The sequence below is a fragment of the Drosophila serrata genome, unplaced genomic scaffold, assembly GCF_035046125.1.
Source record: "Drosophila serrata isolate PLE 108 unplaced genomic scaffold, ASM3504612v1 contig_79, whole genome shotgun sequence".
Taxonomy (NCBI): Eukaryota; Metazoa; Arthropoda; class Insecta; order Diptera; family Drosophilidae; genus Drosophila; species Drosophila serrata.
The window spans coordinates 46217-64299 of NW_028256977.1; the positions used below are offsets into that span (position 1 = coordinate 46217).

The 18083-nt window shown below is 33.8% G+C and overlaps 1 protein-coding gene across 1 annotated transcript; it reads right to left on the minus strand.

Moving 5' to 3' along the window:
• Nucleotides 1-5855: 5855 nt before the first annotated feature.
• On the minus strand, nt 5856-17235 carry LOC147644870 (uncharacterized). Its single transcript, XM_086839594.1, has 4 exons — nt 17043-17235; nt 15891-15959; nt 5921-6006; nt 5856-5867 (listed from the first exon to the last, which is right to left on the minus strand). The coding sequence occupies exons 1-4, from the start codon at nt 17233-17235 to the stop codon at nt 5856-5858; spliced, it is 360 nt and encodes a 119-aa protein (XP_086695720.1).
• Nucleotides 17236-18083: the final 848 nt, after the last annotated feature.

Here is an 18083-nt window from a genome sequence, read left to right on the forward strand (position 1 = left end):
TATTTGGGCGCGCTTTTGTTTTAGCGCACTTCTTTGTTGTTGCTTCTGCATGTGATTTTCTTCTTGCTTTTTGTTTTGTTTTGATATCTATTTGTTTTAGAGCTCATAATTGGGCGCGCTTTTGCTACCGCGCTTTTAGTGCATCTTCAGTGGTCGACTAAATTAGATCTCGCGCGTGTTTGCGAAAGTTTAAAATTCGTGTGTGGATAATTGGTGAAGTAATATTAATTAAGAACAATGCTTAAAGCAAAGTTATGTGATGGCAGGAAAAGTGGGTTGAAGTGCGCTATAGATTCATGCATGCGAAGCTATAGAGACAGCACAGAACATTTCCCCGTCCGCCTTTTTAAGTTCCCCAAAAATGAACTTATGCGTCGCCAGTGGATCTCAAAATGTAAATTGCAAAGCGGCACCAATGTTAATGTTGCACTGATTTGCAATTTGCATTTTGAGTCAAAGTACATTGGCCAAAAATATTTAAAAGCGGGGGCTATACCGACTCTGTGCTTGAGTGATGAGCCAAATTTAAATTTAAATATATTCCAAGAAAAAGAAGACGTGTTTTCGTTTAATGAAGAAAGCGTGACGGACAATGATATGTATATTTTTCAAACTGCTCGTAGGCCCTCGGCAGGAATGATGAGCACTGATATTGTTGAAAGCCCGATAATAGATTGTGAAACCGGCAGCTCCATTTGTGAAATTAATAATAATAATATTGTATATTGCGCGAATTGTTTAAAAAAAGAGAAAACTGAATTATTTTACAGAAATAAATATTGGAAAGTAACAGAAGATTTAAAAAAAGAGAAGCAAAAGTCTAAAGTTTATGCCAAAAAGATAAGGCAGTTAAAAATGTTATTGCGAAGCGATAGAGCCATGAAGCTAAAATATTTAAGAGATAGAAAAAGTAAGGGCAATATAAATAAAACCATTGATAGGATTGGTTTATCTGAAAATACAAATACTGTTTGCAAGATGCTGATAAAGAACAAAAAATATATTCGAAATTAACAACATATGAACACATATGTACATACAATTTGTCACAAAAGTGTTTTCGCATGAACTTTTTCTTATATTTTTCCCAATTTTATTAATATAAATCAACTATGAAATAAGTTTTGAACAAATTTTTTTATTATTTTATATTCTACATTTATTTCTTAATAGTATTCAAAAAACAAAACTTAAATTCTTCAATTAACAAAAAACATATAACAAAAACAAAAAAAGTCTCCCTAAAGCCCACTGTCACAAAAGTGTTTTCGTTTTTACCATCTCTGCTGTTTCTCGTCTTTCGCATATGCTTGTACCGTTATAACGGTAGTTTTTCTGCGAATAGATGAAATTAATGTGCATTTCGAGCATTTCGTGGTCATTTTTTGGTTATATGCAGACCGACAGTAAAATTCGGCAAATTGGTGTGGGGGTGCATCTCCATCAAAGGTGTCGGCGATTTGGTTTTTATTGAAAGTACAATGGATGCTAATCAATATCTAGATATTTTAAAAACCAATTTAGTAAATAGCGCGAAAAAATTTTGATTTGGACAGAGCTTTAAGTTTTACCAAGACAACGACCCAAAGCATAAAGCTCAGAATGTACGACTATGGACACTGTATAATTGCGGTAAAGTGATCGACACTCCTGCTCAGAGCCCGGATATTAACCCCATAGAGAATGTGTGGGCGTTTTTAAAGAAAAAGGTCGCAAAAAGACATCCCACATCCCGACCAATGCTAAAAGCAGTCATTTTGGAAGAGTGGAATCAGATCCCACTGGATTATATAGAAAAATTAATAAATTCGATGAATTCACGACTAACATCTGTTATTAAGGCCAAAGGTCATCATACAAAATATTAATTTCTTCTAATTATAAGTCTAGCTTTAAAATATCACCGATATGTTAAAAACGAAAACACTTTTGTGACAGTGGGCTTTAGGGAGACATTTTTTGTTTTTGTTATATGTTTTTTGTTAATTGAAGAATTTAAGTTTTGTTTTTTGAATACTATTAAGAAATAAATGTAGAATATAAAATAATAAAAAAATTTGTTCAAAACTTATTTCATAGTTGATTTATATTAATAAAATTGGGAAAAATATAAGAAAAAGTTCATGCGAAAACACTTTTGTGACAAATTGTATGTACATATGTGTTCATATGTTGTTAATTTCGAATATATTTTTTGTTCTTTATCAGCATCTTGCAAACAGTATTTGTATTTTCAGATAAACCAATCCTATCAATGGTTTTATTTATATTGCCCTTACTTTTTCTATCTCTTAAATATTTTAGCTTCATGGCTCTATCGCTTCGCAATAACATTTTTAACTGCCTTATCTTTTTGGCATAAACTTTAGACTTTTGCTTCTCTTTTTTTAAATCTTCTGTTACTTTCCAATATTTATTTCTGTAAAATAATTCAGTTTTCTCTTTTTTTAAACAATTCGCGCAATATACAATATTATTATTATTAATTTCACAAATGGAGCTGCCGGTTTCACAATCTATTATCGGGCTTTCAACAATATCAGTGCTCATCATTCCTGCCGAGGGCCTACGAGCAGTTTGAAAAATATACATATCATTGTCCGTCACGCTTTCTTCATTAAACGAAAACACGTCTTCTTTTTCTTGGAATATATTTAAATTTAAATTTGGCTCATCACTCAAGCACAGAGTCGGTATAGCCCCCGCTTTTAAATATTTTTGGCCAATGTACTTTGACTCAAAATGCAAATTGCAAATCAGTGCAACATTAACATTGGTGCCGCTTTGCAATTTACATTTTGAGATCCACTGGCGACGCATAAGTTCATTTTTGGGGAACTTAAAAAGGCGGACGGGGAAATGTTCTGTGCTGTCTCTATAGCTTCGCATGCATGAATCTATAGCGCACTTCAACCCACTTTTCCTGCCATCACATAACTTTGCTTTAAGCATTGTTCTTAATTAATATTACTTCACCAATTATCCACACACGAATTTTAAACTTTCGCAAACACGCGCGAGATCTAATTTAGTCGACCACTGAAGATGCACTAAAAGCGCGGTAGCAAAAGCGCGCCCAATTATGAGCTCTAAAACAAATAGATATCAAAACAAAACAAAAAGCAAGAAGAAAATCACATGCAGAAGCAACAACAAAGAAGTGCGCTAAAACAAAAGCGCGCCCAAATATGCATACATACATACATACATACATATTGACATAGGCATAATCAAAACAAATCAAAGAATCTTGGAAAATCAAAACAAAACAAAAAGTGACACTCGCAAATCACTTTTATAGACAACAACAACATATGAACACACACACATATGTATGTATACAAACATACATGCAGGCACCTAACGCGCATTTCGTCAACTTTGAGACCTACCTCAACAAAAGACGATTTCGGGTGTATTGTTGCATACATACATAAGTATGTATGTGAGTATGTTCTGTTCATAGTTGAAAAATAATGTCATAAATCTATTATTTTCTAGTTTACAAATAATAAATTAACTATACAATTAGTTTCTAATTATAATTTTATTAATATGCAAATGTACAGAAACAAATAAAAATGTTTTAATACAATATGGCAATAATAATTTCTGGTCGGTCAAAAATGCCTTTTGGGAAATATATTGTCAGACGAAAAAAATTAAATTAAAATAATTGGTAATTATAGTTAGATAACTTAAATAATTTGTCCCCCAATGCAAGCGCTAGCCGCTAAGTATTGCTGTGACGTCATAAGCAAGTGAGCCGTCGCTTCGGCCCACTGGCTGTGGCCGTCCGAAACCTATGAAAAAGACTGCGAACAGAAATTTTCACACGCATACAAACGTGTGAGCGCTTGTACACATATACACATATACACAGAAAGGAGAGCACAGCGCAAAGAAACGCACCCCTGCTCATCCTTACACGGCCGATCTGCCACTGAAAAGTAAATTCTTGTTGTGCTCGGTTTCGAACGACTGCTTCGAACTCGAAAAAGCCGAAGGCGCTCTGGGGCATGGTAGAATTATACAAGGTAGTCTCGTCCATGGTAGAATTATACAAGGTAGTCTCGTCGGCAAAAGCACTCCGCTATTCATTACTCACAACAAGTGCGAGTGAGAGGAGTCTGCGTAGTAAGTGCGAGTGAAACGACAAAAGAGCTTTTAGTTTAGCCCTTAGATGGTCCATGGGGGTTAAATTGTTCATACATAGTAAAAAGAGTTGATGTGTTTTATAACTTAATTTTTAATAGAAGATTTAAAATGCGTTTCGCAAAGCTTGGACTTTTCGCCAAGTTTGCAGCCAAGGCTTTCCTCCGACAAAGTCCTTTTTGTTACGCATTTTGGCTTTTATAAATTTCACGCCATGCACGTGTTTCCGACACAAATTGCAGAACGACATCGCACACAAGGGTTAATAGTAAGAAAAAAATCGTCCGCACACAACCTTTCTGCTTGACAAACACGAACGCACTGAAAATAAGCCGAACGGATAGGCAGCCGACGAGACTACCTTGTATAATTGGATCATGTTCTAGACATATCGTTCGGGTGCAGTGCTGCCAATTTAGATTTTTTCCCGTCAGAACTGGCTTTTTTTAAAGGCTAACTGCGGGAAAAATTTGTGAATTGCGGGAATTGTGAAAAGCGGGAATTCTGGCTTTTTTGGAAATTGAATTGGCTTTTTCCCGATTTTTTTTTGTGTTGTTAAAACTTAAGTACAAAATATGAAAAAGTGGCAGCTAAAAAGTTAGCTTTACGAACAAACCAGATAATGTAGCGACGTATCGATTGTTTTAATCGATATACGCTAATGTCATAACTCGCTTAGTATTTCCATATCTATATAAAAAGTGCGCGTAAATTGTTAGCACGTTCTAAAATGCCGAAGGAGTATAAACAAAAATGCCGCGATGTCTGGCTTAAAAGTGATGAATTTAAGGCATGGATTCGCAGGGATGACACAGACCTGCAAAGGGTTTTTTTCAACTTTTACAAGACTACTATTACAGCTAAACTCAGTGCGAGCTCACGCTGCAACAAAGAAGCATACTAGTGCAAGCAAAAGATATTCATTTCTATTTATATTCATTTATATTTTAATATAAAGAAACGGATTGCGAAGGGTCGGGAAATGCTGCGTTGACTATGAAGTGCCAATCAAATATCTGCAGATGAAAGGAACTATTAGGTCTTACGAAAATAAGGAAGACCATGAAGAAATTGATCAAATTATGGAAATCTTTTGAACAAAAATGAACTTATTAAATTGTTATATTTTTTGACATTTTTTCTATTTTTTATACATTTGTTTCAGCTTTTTTTGGGATTTTTTTATAAATTTTTTAAGCTTTATTTTTCACTTCTCCCGTCAAAAACAGCTTTTTTTGTTGGTCAAAAGTTGGCAGCACTGTTCGGGTGCTCTGGGGTTCCAGGCTCAGCTGTTTTTGTGATAGTACTTTTTGGTACTGTTTGACACCTCTATGTATTTCTTGCTTAGTGGTACTATGGCAGTTGCTAGTTGTTGATGATTTTCCTCTGAACGCGAGTTCAAATGATAGGTGCCTTCCTTACTAATATTAATATCTCCGTCAATACCAAGGGTGCCTAGATTTATGCACAAACCATAATGATCCATGAAATCCCTTCCTAGGATTGCATCGTGTTTCATTGACTCATTAGCGACAACAATAATTTCAAATTTAATTTTTATTTTTCCTTTTAAAACGTAACAGATAGTTTTTCCAAAAATTTCAAGTCGGCTCTTGTTTAAACAATGATAAATTTCGTTCACGTTTCCCAATGATACTTCAGATGGAATTTTGGATTGAAAGATATCGCGTTTCCTGAGTCTATGAGGCATTCTGCAATAATGGGTACAGTAAAATCAATAAAAAAAAACTCTTAATCTTCTTACGTAGTTGTTAACGTTGCTGCCGTTACTTTTTCGTTGGCGGCATTCTCCTACGAAATGGCTCATCTCACCGCAAGCATAGCAGGATCAAAGACTTTATAACTTAATATTAAGTTCCTAATAAATATTGGTTTAAATCGTTTCCACACCACCACAGAGGTAGATTTTCTGGCGCGTTTTATTTATTGTGGTACCCCCAATAGACCTAGTCCACATTCATTATCAAATCATAAAAATCATTGCCGTTTATTATTTATTACATAAAATACTGAGCTTAGCATGCTTCTTCTGCTTATCAGCTATCACAGTCCATTTACAATGCTTAAAAAGTAAAACTTTTACAAGTTTATTTAAGAGATCAATCTTATGCACATAACATTCATTATTTTTATCGAACCATAATGAGTAATCAATACTTTCATTTGTGCATTTAATGCATTGTTCCACAATAAATTTTCTAATATTAATTTGTTGTTTATTATTTTTGAAAATATTTTCAAAAACCTTTATATGGATTTTGCAGACATTAAAAAATATATCAGATGGTGCTTTTAATTTTCCAAAGTCCGAGTCGCTCGAGTAGTTTTTTTCATGTATAAAAAGCTCGGATGGAGCTGTTAATTGCTCGTCTTCTTTAATCAGTAACGATCTGCAATTATCACAACTCGATGCCTTTGCAATATATCCACAAAAATATCTACTCGAGGTTAATTCAATGGGTACAGTATTGCTCAAAAAATTATCCATATTTTTGTCAAAGTACCTCTCATTGTCTTGGATAATTTCTGAATATGATACAGAAAACTCTTGCTTCTGTATTTCTTTCTTTTCAATGCCAGGTTGATATATAATTGAATCAAACTCTACTGGCAACATAACATCCTCATCTGATTCGCAATTTGTCTTTTGGGAAAATTTAAAAATATGCAAAGATATTAGTTTGGCTATTATTATATTAAATTCATTAACTGAAGGGTTTCTGCAGTTACCACCTTTTGCACGAACGCACGCAAATATATTTTCTAGCGGATCCTGGTTAACTCGACTAGTCAAGAAGAAAAAATGATCCGAGTGGTCTTTAAAAAGATCTTTAACGAGTCCAAACATAGCCTCAGTAGTTTGGAGCAAGCCATCAAGACAATATATATTATTTCCTTGGTATTTAACGTTCTTTAGGTATTCCTGCATTTCCTTCAGTTTGTTTCAAACCATATTATCAATTCGCAGTGCACATTTCATGGGGTTTTTGTCAGTTAATACTCTGCTATTCAGGCAATCAAAGTAATCATTAACTCTTTATACAAATGCAGCAGTAGAGGCTGCCACTTCTGAACTATTTCGTTGGAGCTGCTTGTTTTGATTACAAGCTTTAATTGCCGCAGAAACAGTGTGACTAAATGTCTGTGTCGCCAAACATACCCGCATAAGCTCAAATCTATTTGGATTAACGTGACTTTTTGTTAATTTAGTCATTCTCGTTACTGATCCCTGCTCTAATTCGTATACCTCTCGTATAACATCGAAATCAACTATTCCATCAGGGGTTTCAAACTTAGCTTTTAGTAAGTTATTTCTTATTGATTTGAAAAGATGCGGAATGTCATAAAACATATAATATTTCTGATTATTGAAGCTAAAGTAAGGTTTCTCATTCGTGACTTCAAGTAACGAGGTACATTTTCTATTGTTACCTCCTTGATCATACACAACACCCCTTACTTTGAACCCAATATTTTCAGCAATATTAATGTTTTTATGAATAAGCCTTTTAAGGCATTCTCCTTTAATGTTTGTTTCTGCCACAAAATAGTTCAATATAAATTTCCATTTTTTTAAAATACCCCTTATAACAAATACGCAAATGTGGCTTCCCATTTTATCTGAGCGTTCAAGTAAATGCTCTAAGCCATCAATTACGTCAACTGAGGAATTGTATGTTAAATTTATTTTTATTGCAACTTCATCACATGTTATTATGCATTCTTTTTCAGATTCTGTCATTTCCTTAATAGTGTCTTTAAGGGCTGAGTACAAACATTCGTTGTCTCCCGGCTGTAATTTTTTTATGCTGTTCCACTTTTGCAGAGACGATGGACTGGGAAGATTTAATTCCAAAGAGTCCCTTAAAAACATATACATATGTTGACGTCGACCTGTAATAAATGCTCTGAGCAACAACTTTTCGGAATCATTCCATCTCATATTTGTTCCCTTTTTTTCTTTTAGAAGCATTTTCGCCAATATCTTTTCGTTTCCAGTTAAATTCATTTTCTCAATTTCAGAAAGTAGGTTTTTTTGCGTCTTTGCTTCTAACCTAATCACCTTTCGTTTTAAATTCGAATTTTCTTTTTGCAGCTTCTTTATTCTTATTTGTCTATCATCAGACAATTTCCTGAAGGCAAAATATTTCTTTTGGAAACATTTTAAAGTTTTTATGCTTTTATGGCACTGACGACAAATTTCAACAGGTGACTGTGAGCGGCGTCTTTTTAGTGGAGGGAAGCTTACAGCATTAAAATCTGTTTCAGCATTATCACAACTGTAATCTATTACTAGATTGCAATCTGGGATTGTTCCTCGCCTCAGATATTTTATCCCAATATCATCTGGGCAGAAATGATCTTGGCATAAAAACAGTGATGAAGTGTTCGCCACAAAATCCTCACTAAAATTGCATTTTTCTGCCCATTTCATTAGAATTTCTGGGTCTTTTTCTGGAAATTTGAACAATTTAAGGGCGGGGAAATCGCGCTTAGATTTTTGGCAGTGGGGCAGGCTGCACTTGTTTCCACTGATTTGTGCTCTCTTTTTATCTGCCATTGTCATAAGGGCTTTTAAATGGCCTTATTTTTAACAACTAAACAACAAATAATGCTAAAACTCAAACCTGTGTCAATAGCAGCAGCACGTAAAATTGGCGCGCAAAGTTCCGAAACAACGAAAAAAGTTGTAATTTGCTATTTATACCACTTATTTGCACAATTTTTACACTCATTTATTATAGTTTATGTCACAAATGCAACGGGTTAGATTTTTTTTTTGATAACAAAGCGTTTGAATAATTAATAATCTTATTAATCGCCACTCTATGCCGATGTAGGCCTTTAGCGATCGCAAGAAGAGAAACAAAAGGGGGAATACAAAGAATTGGCGCGCTTTTCTTGCTCGAGCTTTTCTTGCCCGGGCGCGCAAATCAAATAAATTTGAATTACAGAAAATCATGTAACTAAATTTTATTTTCATATCAAATACTAAAAATGGGTTATTTACATAATATGTACATACAGAATATATAAATATGTATGTATATTATATATTTGAATTATTAAATATATACATATATTAAATATTATTATTATAATAACAAAAAATACCATTTAAATTCATATTTATATATGTATTTATAATTATTTAATTCAATTGACTTAGAAATAATATTTATATATATATATTTATATATATATATATATATATATATATATATATAGTGAAGTGTTTTAATATTGTGAGTCGAACTAATGTCCCGTCAATTGACTAAGGACAACGCTAAGTTGAATTAAAACAACGAATATTCCGCTTCACGTCTTTATTCAATTGATCTCAGCTTAAGACTAAATTATTGTGACAAAAATCTTACTTCTACTGCCCTTTGTTTACAAGAGTTGGGGAGCGAGATCGCCCGCTTGGGATATTGATTGAAGAATTATTTATGTTATTGAGAAGGAGCATTGCTTGCTCCGGATGTGGATTGTTTACATTGGTTCAGCGTGGGATCGCCTACGCTGCAGATTCATATTTCTTGGAACATAGCTGAATTTGTGAATATGTCACTTCCCTCCCCTTACAAGGGTTGCCTATGATTGGGTTGGCATTTCAGGGTACAATGCAGGCAACTGATTTTGTGCCGGTTCTAATTCTTGTTGTGGTTCTTGATTATTTTTTGCTTGTTTTCTAAATTTTGTATATAAAAAGGTAAGTGAATTTTGTGTATACAATTTTGATAGGACAACAAAAATAATAAGAACGATAACTACTAATATTATAATTACGTAAAGTGTGGTATTATTTTCTGAAATTAGTTTTAAAACGTCATTATGTTCTACTATTTTTATCTTAGTTACATTAATCGGTGAATACAATGCTGTTAAATCAAATTCTGGACGTAATGAATTTTCGCTTAAAATAACATTTCCAATTTTAACTCTACATTGTTTTATTCTAATAATTTTGCTTCCATTTATTTTAATATCGCCATTTAATTCTTGACAATTTTGTTCGATTGTAGTTTCAGTTAGATTCCATGTAAGTATAATATTTGGTTCTACATATTGAATCATTTCTTTTGTAGGAGTTGGTATAAAATTACAAATTGGATTTTTACGCTTAATTATATTTTTAATGCATTCATTATTAACTTCTTTATTGTCTTGATTATAAATTTTATTCTTATCTTCAAAATATGATTGTTGATCTGAATAGTCTAACTGATATCCATTATGGTCGGGATAGGGAATTATTTTAATGGTGTTAATGGTTTTGTGGTTAATAGGGATATGTGAAATAAGTAACAATTCGTTATTTTTGTAGTCAATCCACGTAGATGTTTTGATTAAAAGTATATTTTGGCTGTTAATGCGTTCTAGTTTGTCGTAATTGAGTAACTTTGGGTTAAAAAGTGAATAATAGAAATAACATCATCGTACAGAAGATTCCTTTGGAAGTTTAACGGTATTAGTTTTCTTTTGTTTCTTAAATTGTGTTTTGTAGTATTGGGTTTCCCTATTTCGATTAATAATTTTGTAATGGTCTTCGTCTATTTTTTCTACATTATACCCTTGCAGGGTATTTTAATTTCAGTCAGAAGTTTGCAACGCAGTGAAGGAGGCACCTCCGACTATATAAAGTATATATATTCTTGATCAGGATCAACAGCCGAGTCGATCTAGCCATGTCCGTCTGTCCGTCTGTCCGTCTGTCCGTTTCTACGCAAACTAGTCTCTCAGTTTTGAAGCTATCTGAATGAAACTTTGCAGTTAGTCTTCTATATACTCTCACTCGTATATATGTCGGAACGGGCCGGATCGGACGACTATATCATATAGCTGTCATAGGAATGATCGGAAAAGTTTTACAAAAAAAATTATAAAATTTTTAGTTTTCAACAGAATTTGATCAAATTTGAGATATAGCCATTTCATATTATTCTACAATTTTAAGTAAAATTTTATGAAAATCGGACTAATATATCATATAGCTCCCATAGGAACGATCGAGAAAATTGAGAGGAATGAGAATGGCGGTGGCTGTTGTCGGAAGATTGACAATCGCGGTGGCGATAACATTTTTAGTTTTCAACAGAATTTAATCAAATTTGAAATATAGCCATTTCATATTATTCTAAAATTTTGTGTAAAATTTTATGAAAATCGGATTACTATATCATATAGCTCCCATAGGAACGATCGAGAAATTAATACAATTAAATTTATAACTTTTTTCGTTTTCAGCTGATTTTCATCAAATTTGAGGTATAGCCATTCTATATAAGTCTTAAATTTTGTGGCATAAAATTCGGACGACTATATCATATAGGTGCCATACAAACGATCGTTTGATGTAGAGGAAAAATGCAATTCTGTGAATGTAAAACTGCAAATATAATATGTATAGGTGAATGAAATGAAAGCAGGTATTACTTCACTGTTTTTTAACACAAATATATATAATTTATATTATATGGATTCCTAGTCATAGAAGTTCTATCTGCAAGGGTATATAAACTTCGGCGTGCCGAAGTTAGCTTCCATTCTTGTTTTTATTTGCTTTAAATGGATTTTCTAATTTTCCCTTTTGAAGTGGACCTTTTCTGTATCTAGTGTCAATGTCAAATTCCTGTCGATCTTCATTTATTTTATCTATTTTCCTTTCTTTAATATTTTGAGTATTTAATATTGGATGTCCAGCGTATAAGAATATTTGAGCAGGTGTATGTCCAGTGGTGTCATGTTTTATTTTATGATTGTATGTGTAAAGAATTGTCTCTATCTGGCTTAATTTTACTTCTTCATCATCGGATGAGTTGATTATTCGGATTTTTTCATTTATTGTCTTATGTAGTCTTTCGACGTCTGCTACACCGGTTTTTGCCATGTTAAGTTGTAATTCAATTCCTTCTGCTTCAAGCCATCGCTTTAGAGTCAAGCTGGTGAAAGCTCCGTCTCTGTCTGCTTTTAGTAATTTGAGTTTACCTAACTGATTAAAAATGCGCATTAGTGCGTTCCTGCATTCTATCCAATCCTTTGATTTAATAACATATGTTCAAGTGTAGCGAATTTTGAATAAATGTCAATGCAACTGATGTAATGTTTTCCCTCAGATGAATAAATATCTACCACAAATTTGTCTCGACAATGTTCAGGGTTGGGTGTGATTTTAAGAGGCATTTTGGTATTTCTGTGTTCTGTTTTAGCCAAATTGCATATGTTGCATTCATTTATTATATTCTGAATTAATAGTTGGCTATTTGGAAAAAAGTGATTTTCTTTGAATAATTTAGTCATTTTCTGTATACCTGGATGTAAAAGTTTTTCATGTGATTGAAGTATAATTTCTTTGAATTCGGCGTATGAACAAACATTCTTTAATAAGTGGAGGCTGCGAATTACTTTAGTGTAAGTGGTATTAATAATTTCTCTGTGTGCTCTTTGAATGATTTCAAAATCTACATCGCTTTCAATATGAATGGTAATGTTTCTATGAATAAAATGATCAAGTAAAATTTGTTTGGCTTTGTCGAGTGTCATTACATTATATTGGATTGTTGTAATGGAGTTACCGAATATTGTTGAATGCTCTACTTTATCGTTATCGGATTTAATGAAAATTATTTGTTTTTTGAAATAGTTTATTGGTTTTTCTGTTAAATGAATTAGGTTACTATTATCTTCTTCTGCACTATGTTGAGTAACTTCACTATGGTGATTTTCTTCAATTTTAATTCTTGATAATGCATCAGGTTTTTTGGGTACTACCCAGGTAGGACTATTGTATGGTGAATTACTTTCCCTAATTAATCCCTGATTAAGCATTTCCTGTACTTGGTTATCAACTTCAATTTGTGAGCTTGAGCAAGTGGGTACTGTTTTGAATAAATTGGGGAGTTATGTGTTGTATTTAGTACGTGTTTAATGGTATTTGTAAATGTTAGATTGTCTCCTTCTTCATATTGAAGATTTTTGAATTTATTTAAAAAACCTTTCAACCTCGAAGTTTCCTCCTGATTTAGGTGATCTAATCGAAATAATCCGAAATCAATTTTTTTTGTTGATGCCTAAGGTGATTTTTTAATTGGTTCTATTGGCTTTTGGATATAAAAATTTTGGTTCTTTTCTGACTTTGAAGTTATTAATTTATATGTTTTATCAAAAAGGGTAACTGTACTATTTTTGTAATTTATAATTGATTGTGCATTTTTCAACAATTTTCTGCCAATTAGTATATCATAATTATTAGAAAAATTGTGTACATAAAATGGTTCAGTTGTTTTAAAAATACTATTGCTGGGTAAAATAATTAAATTGTTCAATGTAATGGGGCCATTTGATGTCAAAACTTCACATATAGTATTTTGAATAGGAAGGCAAAATATATTTTTATTGATTTTATTGGATCCTGTGTCTATAAGGCAATTGTATGTGCAACCTTTGTATGCTATTTCTATGTATTGGTGTTGTCCGGGGCTGTTAACCGAAAATTTTCGTTTGGTTCTGAGCTATTTAGATTTTGTTCATCTTTATTTTGGGTGTATTGGACCTGTTGTTGCTGTTGTTGTTCATTAATCAACCTATGGTATTGATTGTGGTCATAATACTGTTGTTCATAATAATTAGGTTGTATTTCTTCGTATTCGTGTTCGTGTGCGTCTTGAAATCTTAATTCGTCAATAGATATTTTGGTTTGTTCACTGTCCGATGGTCTTATTCGTTTGGTAACCGGAAAGTTAGTATTTTTAGATGTAGAGGGTTGTTGTTGTTGAGGGTATGTATTTCCTTTAAAATGTGCTGTTTGAGGATTTTGAATTTTATTTGAATATTGTGGAAAAAGATTTTTGTGAGTAAATGGTTGTGTGTTCATGTATTGGTTGGGTCCGAAATGATTTGGCCACATAGTTTGGTTGTTAGGTATCTGTTGTGTATAGGTGGGTCTAAACGATTGTGTGTATTGATTAAAATTAGGTTGGAATGGTTGAGAATATTGTGGGTAACTTGGTCGATATTGGGTTTGTGTATTTGTATTGAATTTGTGTGGCTTAGAATTTTGATTAGGGTTTGAGTTTTTATTACGATTTTCTGGAATTTTATTTAATTCAAAATTAACATGTTCTTCATATATTCCCTCATTTTGTGCGATAGTGATTAATGATCTTAAGTCTTCAATGTTATGATGAGCCAAAATAGTGAATAATTGTATTGGTAATTTTCTGATCAATATTTTAATGGAATCTTTAATCGCCTGAAGATAAATAAGAAAGTCTGGCTGGTTACCTTCTAGATGCAATTTCGAAATTAGTATTTGACGTCGTCTTTCTGCTTCTTCGCAGAATGCTCTCAGATTTCCCTTGTAAGGTGTCTCCCTGAAGTTCTCCAGTAGTTTGTAGTTCGGTGTTTGGGGTTTAAATTCTGCAACTAGTCTCGATCTAAGGGTAGGCCAATCTTCAATGTTCGGAAGGCCCAATGATCGTGTTACGTGTCCGTCCAAGTTTCTTTCGATGGCTCCAAGAAGAATCCTCTGTTGTCGCACATCGTTAGTTTGGTAGAGTGAAATTACATAGTCTACTCTGCTGACGAAAGTGTAGAGAGTTTCTGGATCACCCTTAAAAGGCATGATGTCTTTTAGTTGCCGACGAGCTTCAGCAAGGTTGTTGTCGCTTAGTGCAACGATTTGGGGTGCGGCGATAACTGGTTGTGCCATTGTAACAGTAAATTTGTTGTTATAGTAAAATAAAAATTTATTTTAGTTTATTTTTTATTTCACTTTTTAAAGTTGAAGTGTTTGTTTAAATTAATTTTCTTAAAATTTATTTGTTGTTATTAACTTTTAGGTGCCGTTGGACTTATTGTGTTTTTGTTTTGTTTTGTTCTTCCACTTTTTGTTGGACAACCGAATTGGAATTATAATCCAAGTTGAAGTGTTTTAAAACGTTTTGCGTAATTATTGTTCGAGAACTGAATTATAAAATTTAATTTATTTTTCACTCGAGGTTCTTTTTTTCGGACACTTTTTGTATCCTACCGACTGCGCCAGTGAAGTGTTTCTGTTTTGTGAGTCGAACTAATGTCCCGTCAGTTGACTAAGGACAACGCTAAGTTGAATTAAAACAAACGAATATTCCGCTTCACGTCTTTATTCAATTGATCTCAGCTTAAGACTAAATTATTGTGACAAAAATCTTACTTCTACTGCCCTTTGTTTACAAGAGTTGGGGAGCGAGATCGCCCGCTTGGGATATTGATTGAAGAATTATTTATGTTATTGAGAAGGAGCATTGCTTGCTCCGGATGTGGATTGTTTACATTGGTTCAGCGTGGGATCGCCTACGCTGCAGATTCATATTTCTTGGAACATAGCTGAATTTGTGAATATGTCACTATATAGATATATAGATATATAGATATATAGATATATAGATATAAATAAATATATTCATAAATTATAAAAATAAAATAAAATAAATGTACAAATTTGTAATAAATTCAACCGCGAAATCGGTATTTTGAGGCACGCCATGTTGCTGTATGCGTATGAGAGAGCTGCTGGCACGAGAGAGCGGCTGGCTCTAGAGCGCTCTCTCGCGGGCTTTTGTACGAAGTGCGAGAGAGCCTGGAGCCACTTCAAAAGCCAGCACGAAAAAATCATGTGCAAAAAAAATCGTATGGCGTTACTAATCTTATACTTATACATCTTTGGCAGGATCCTGGTGGCCTTGTTGGTTTGCGATAGTCCTTCGCAAAATGGCTCTTGGAGTTGCAGTTCCTACAGCGCACTATGTGGAATTTGACCCGTTTTCGTGGCCAAAACTCATTTTTCGCAAGTATCCAAATTTGCGTATTTTCAATGATATCATGTTATGAATTGATCAAACTGCTATGTTACATACCCAAAATGTTAACTTAACAGTTCAATGTTAAAATAACAGCTGTTAAAGTCAGCTGTTGCAAGCGAACACCACGGGCTGTCTTATAAGTTGACTTTGCGGTGCAGTTTCAAATTGGCATATCTCTGACATAAAATCATTAAATAACCTAATTCAAACTGAATATTAATTCTTCAGGTTATTACTATGTGTTGATACTAATATGTTGCGTGTTGCTTTCGTATTTTTCTAAAAATTTGTACATTTAGCAAGTGGTGTCCATTTGTCACTTTTGGAAATAAAGTTGAACTTTCCAAAGGGTTTTAAAAAAAGGTTCAAATTGTATCAGCGAGTGTCCATATACATTTTGTAGGTTTGTCAATTCTGAATTCAAAATATATAGGCTCATTGTGCGTTTTTTGCGGTCTTTTGCGTAATTTGAATTATTATGGAGCAACATCTTGGTCAGAAATGCAGAACTGCTATTAGTTTGGCGTAAGCAAGGGAGGTTCAATTTCTCCGGAAATATATTGTGGAATAATCAAACTCCGCAGAATATAAGATTTTCTTAATCGTTAAAACTGATATCGACGTTATGGAAGACGACAATACATATTTTTTTATAATAATAATGAAATTGATGACAATGATGAAGTTAATAATTAATATGTAGAATAATAAAACCAAACATAATGATGTTCTTAAATAACTTCTACATTTATTATCCGATCTGAACCAAATTTACAGGACACATTTAAAATAAGAAAATCAGCCTGTGTTCCAAAATTGGGGTCTCTAACTTGAAAATGGCTTTAAATATTAGATTTGTTCGATTTCTGTGGGCCGAGGGGGGCGTTGACACTCCCACTTTTCTAAAATAGCTTCCTATAGTCATAACCATAACTATATAAGAAACCAGCAGTAAAAAATGTTAATAATTTCAAAAATTTTAATTTTGACCACGAAAACGGGTCATATTCCACATAGTGCAGCGCAAGTTGTTGGCCTCCGACGTCTCCGGTGTCGACTTCTTCGTGGCATAGTTTCCGGCTTGTGGAAGGCGCACGTTGGCAAATGCCAGCAGCATTTGCTCAGGATCAGCGAATCTCTGGATGCGGGCTTGATCACGCAAGCTCGCCGTTGGGATTCCGTCAATAAGATGCTCGAGTAGTTCCTCCGTGTCCATGTTGATGGTTTGGGACATTATTAATTTCTCTTCGAAATACATGGTGAAACGCTCATCCCTGTTCCATTTGCGTTGCTCAAATTTTCTGACGACGCCGTTTCACCAAAAGCCACGATCAGTTGCTCGCACAGCCGTTCAAACGAATCCAGCATTCGTGTAGCGTTGGCATGCAGCCAGCGTTGTGCGTTGCCTCTCAGTTTGTTGACGAGCAACATCCGCAGACTGTCGCTGTCAAGATTGTAAATCTGACCGAGGTTCCTGAGGTGATCCACCCACTTTCGAGCGCAAATGTCGCGCTATCGATAGTTTTTGCTCCAAAGTGAACAGAGCTTAGCATAGTGTTGGAGAAATATCGATAGTGATCACTATCTTTTTTAAATAGATATTGTTTTGGCAGGGTTGTGTGGAGTTGTGTGGGCAGTGGAGGAGTTAAAAATGGATCGTTTTGTAAAAGGTAAGTGCAATTTCATGAGAATTTGCATATATGTATGTATATGCAAATGTGTGTGTGAGTTATTCGCGCGCTTCTGTATGTCGCGGCTTCTGTACGTCGTGTTGTGATGTTGTTGGTTGTGCTGTACACTAAGTTAAAATATATTTTAATATGTGTAATTTTTTTTTATTTTCAGTTCAAAGGAAAAAGAAAAGGAAAATCAGCCGTCACCAGAACCGCTAAAAAGGGGAAGAGGGTCGTCGGAAGTTTGGCAGCACTTCAAAAAATTAAATGACAAGAAGCATGCGAAGTGCAACTATTGCGGTAAGCAATACCAAACTTCTGGCAATACATCGAACCTGTATGATCATTTAAGGGGAATGCATCAGCATTATTAAAAAAATGACGCAGATAA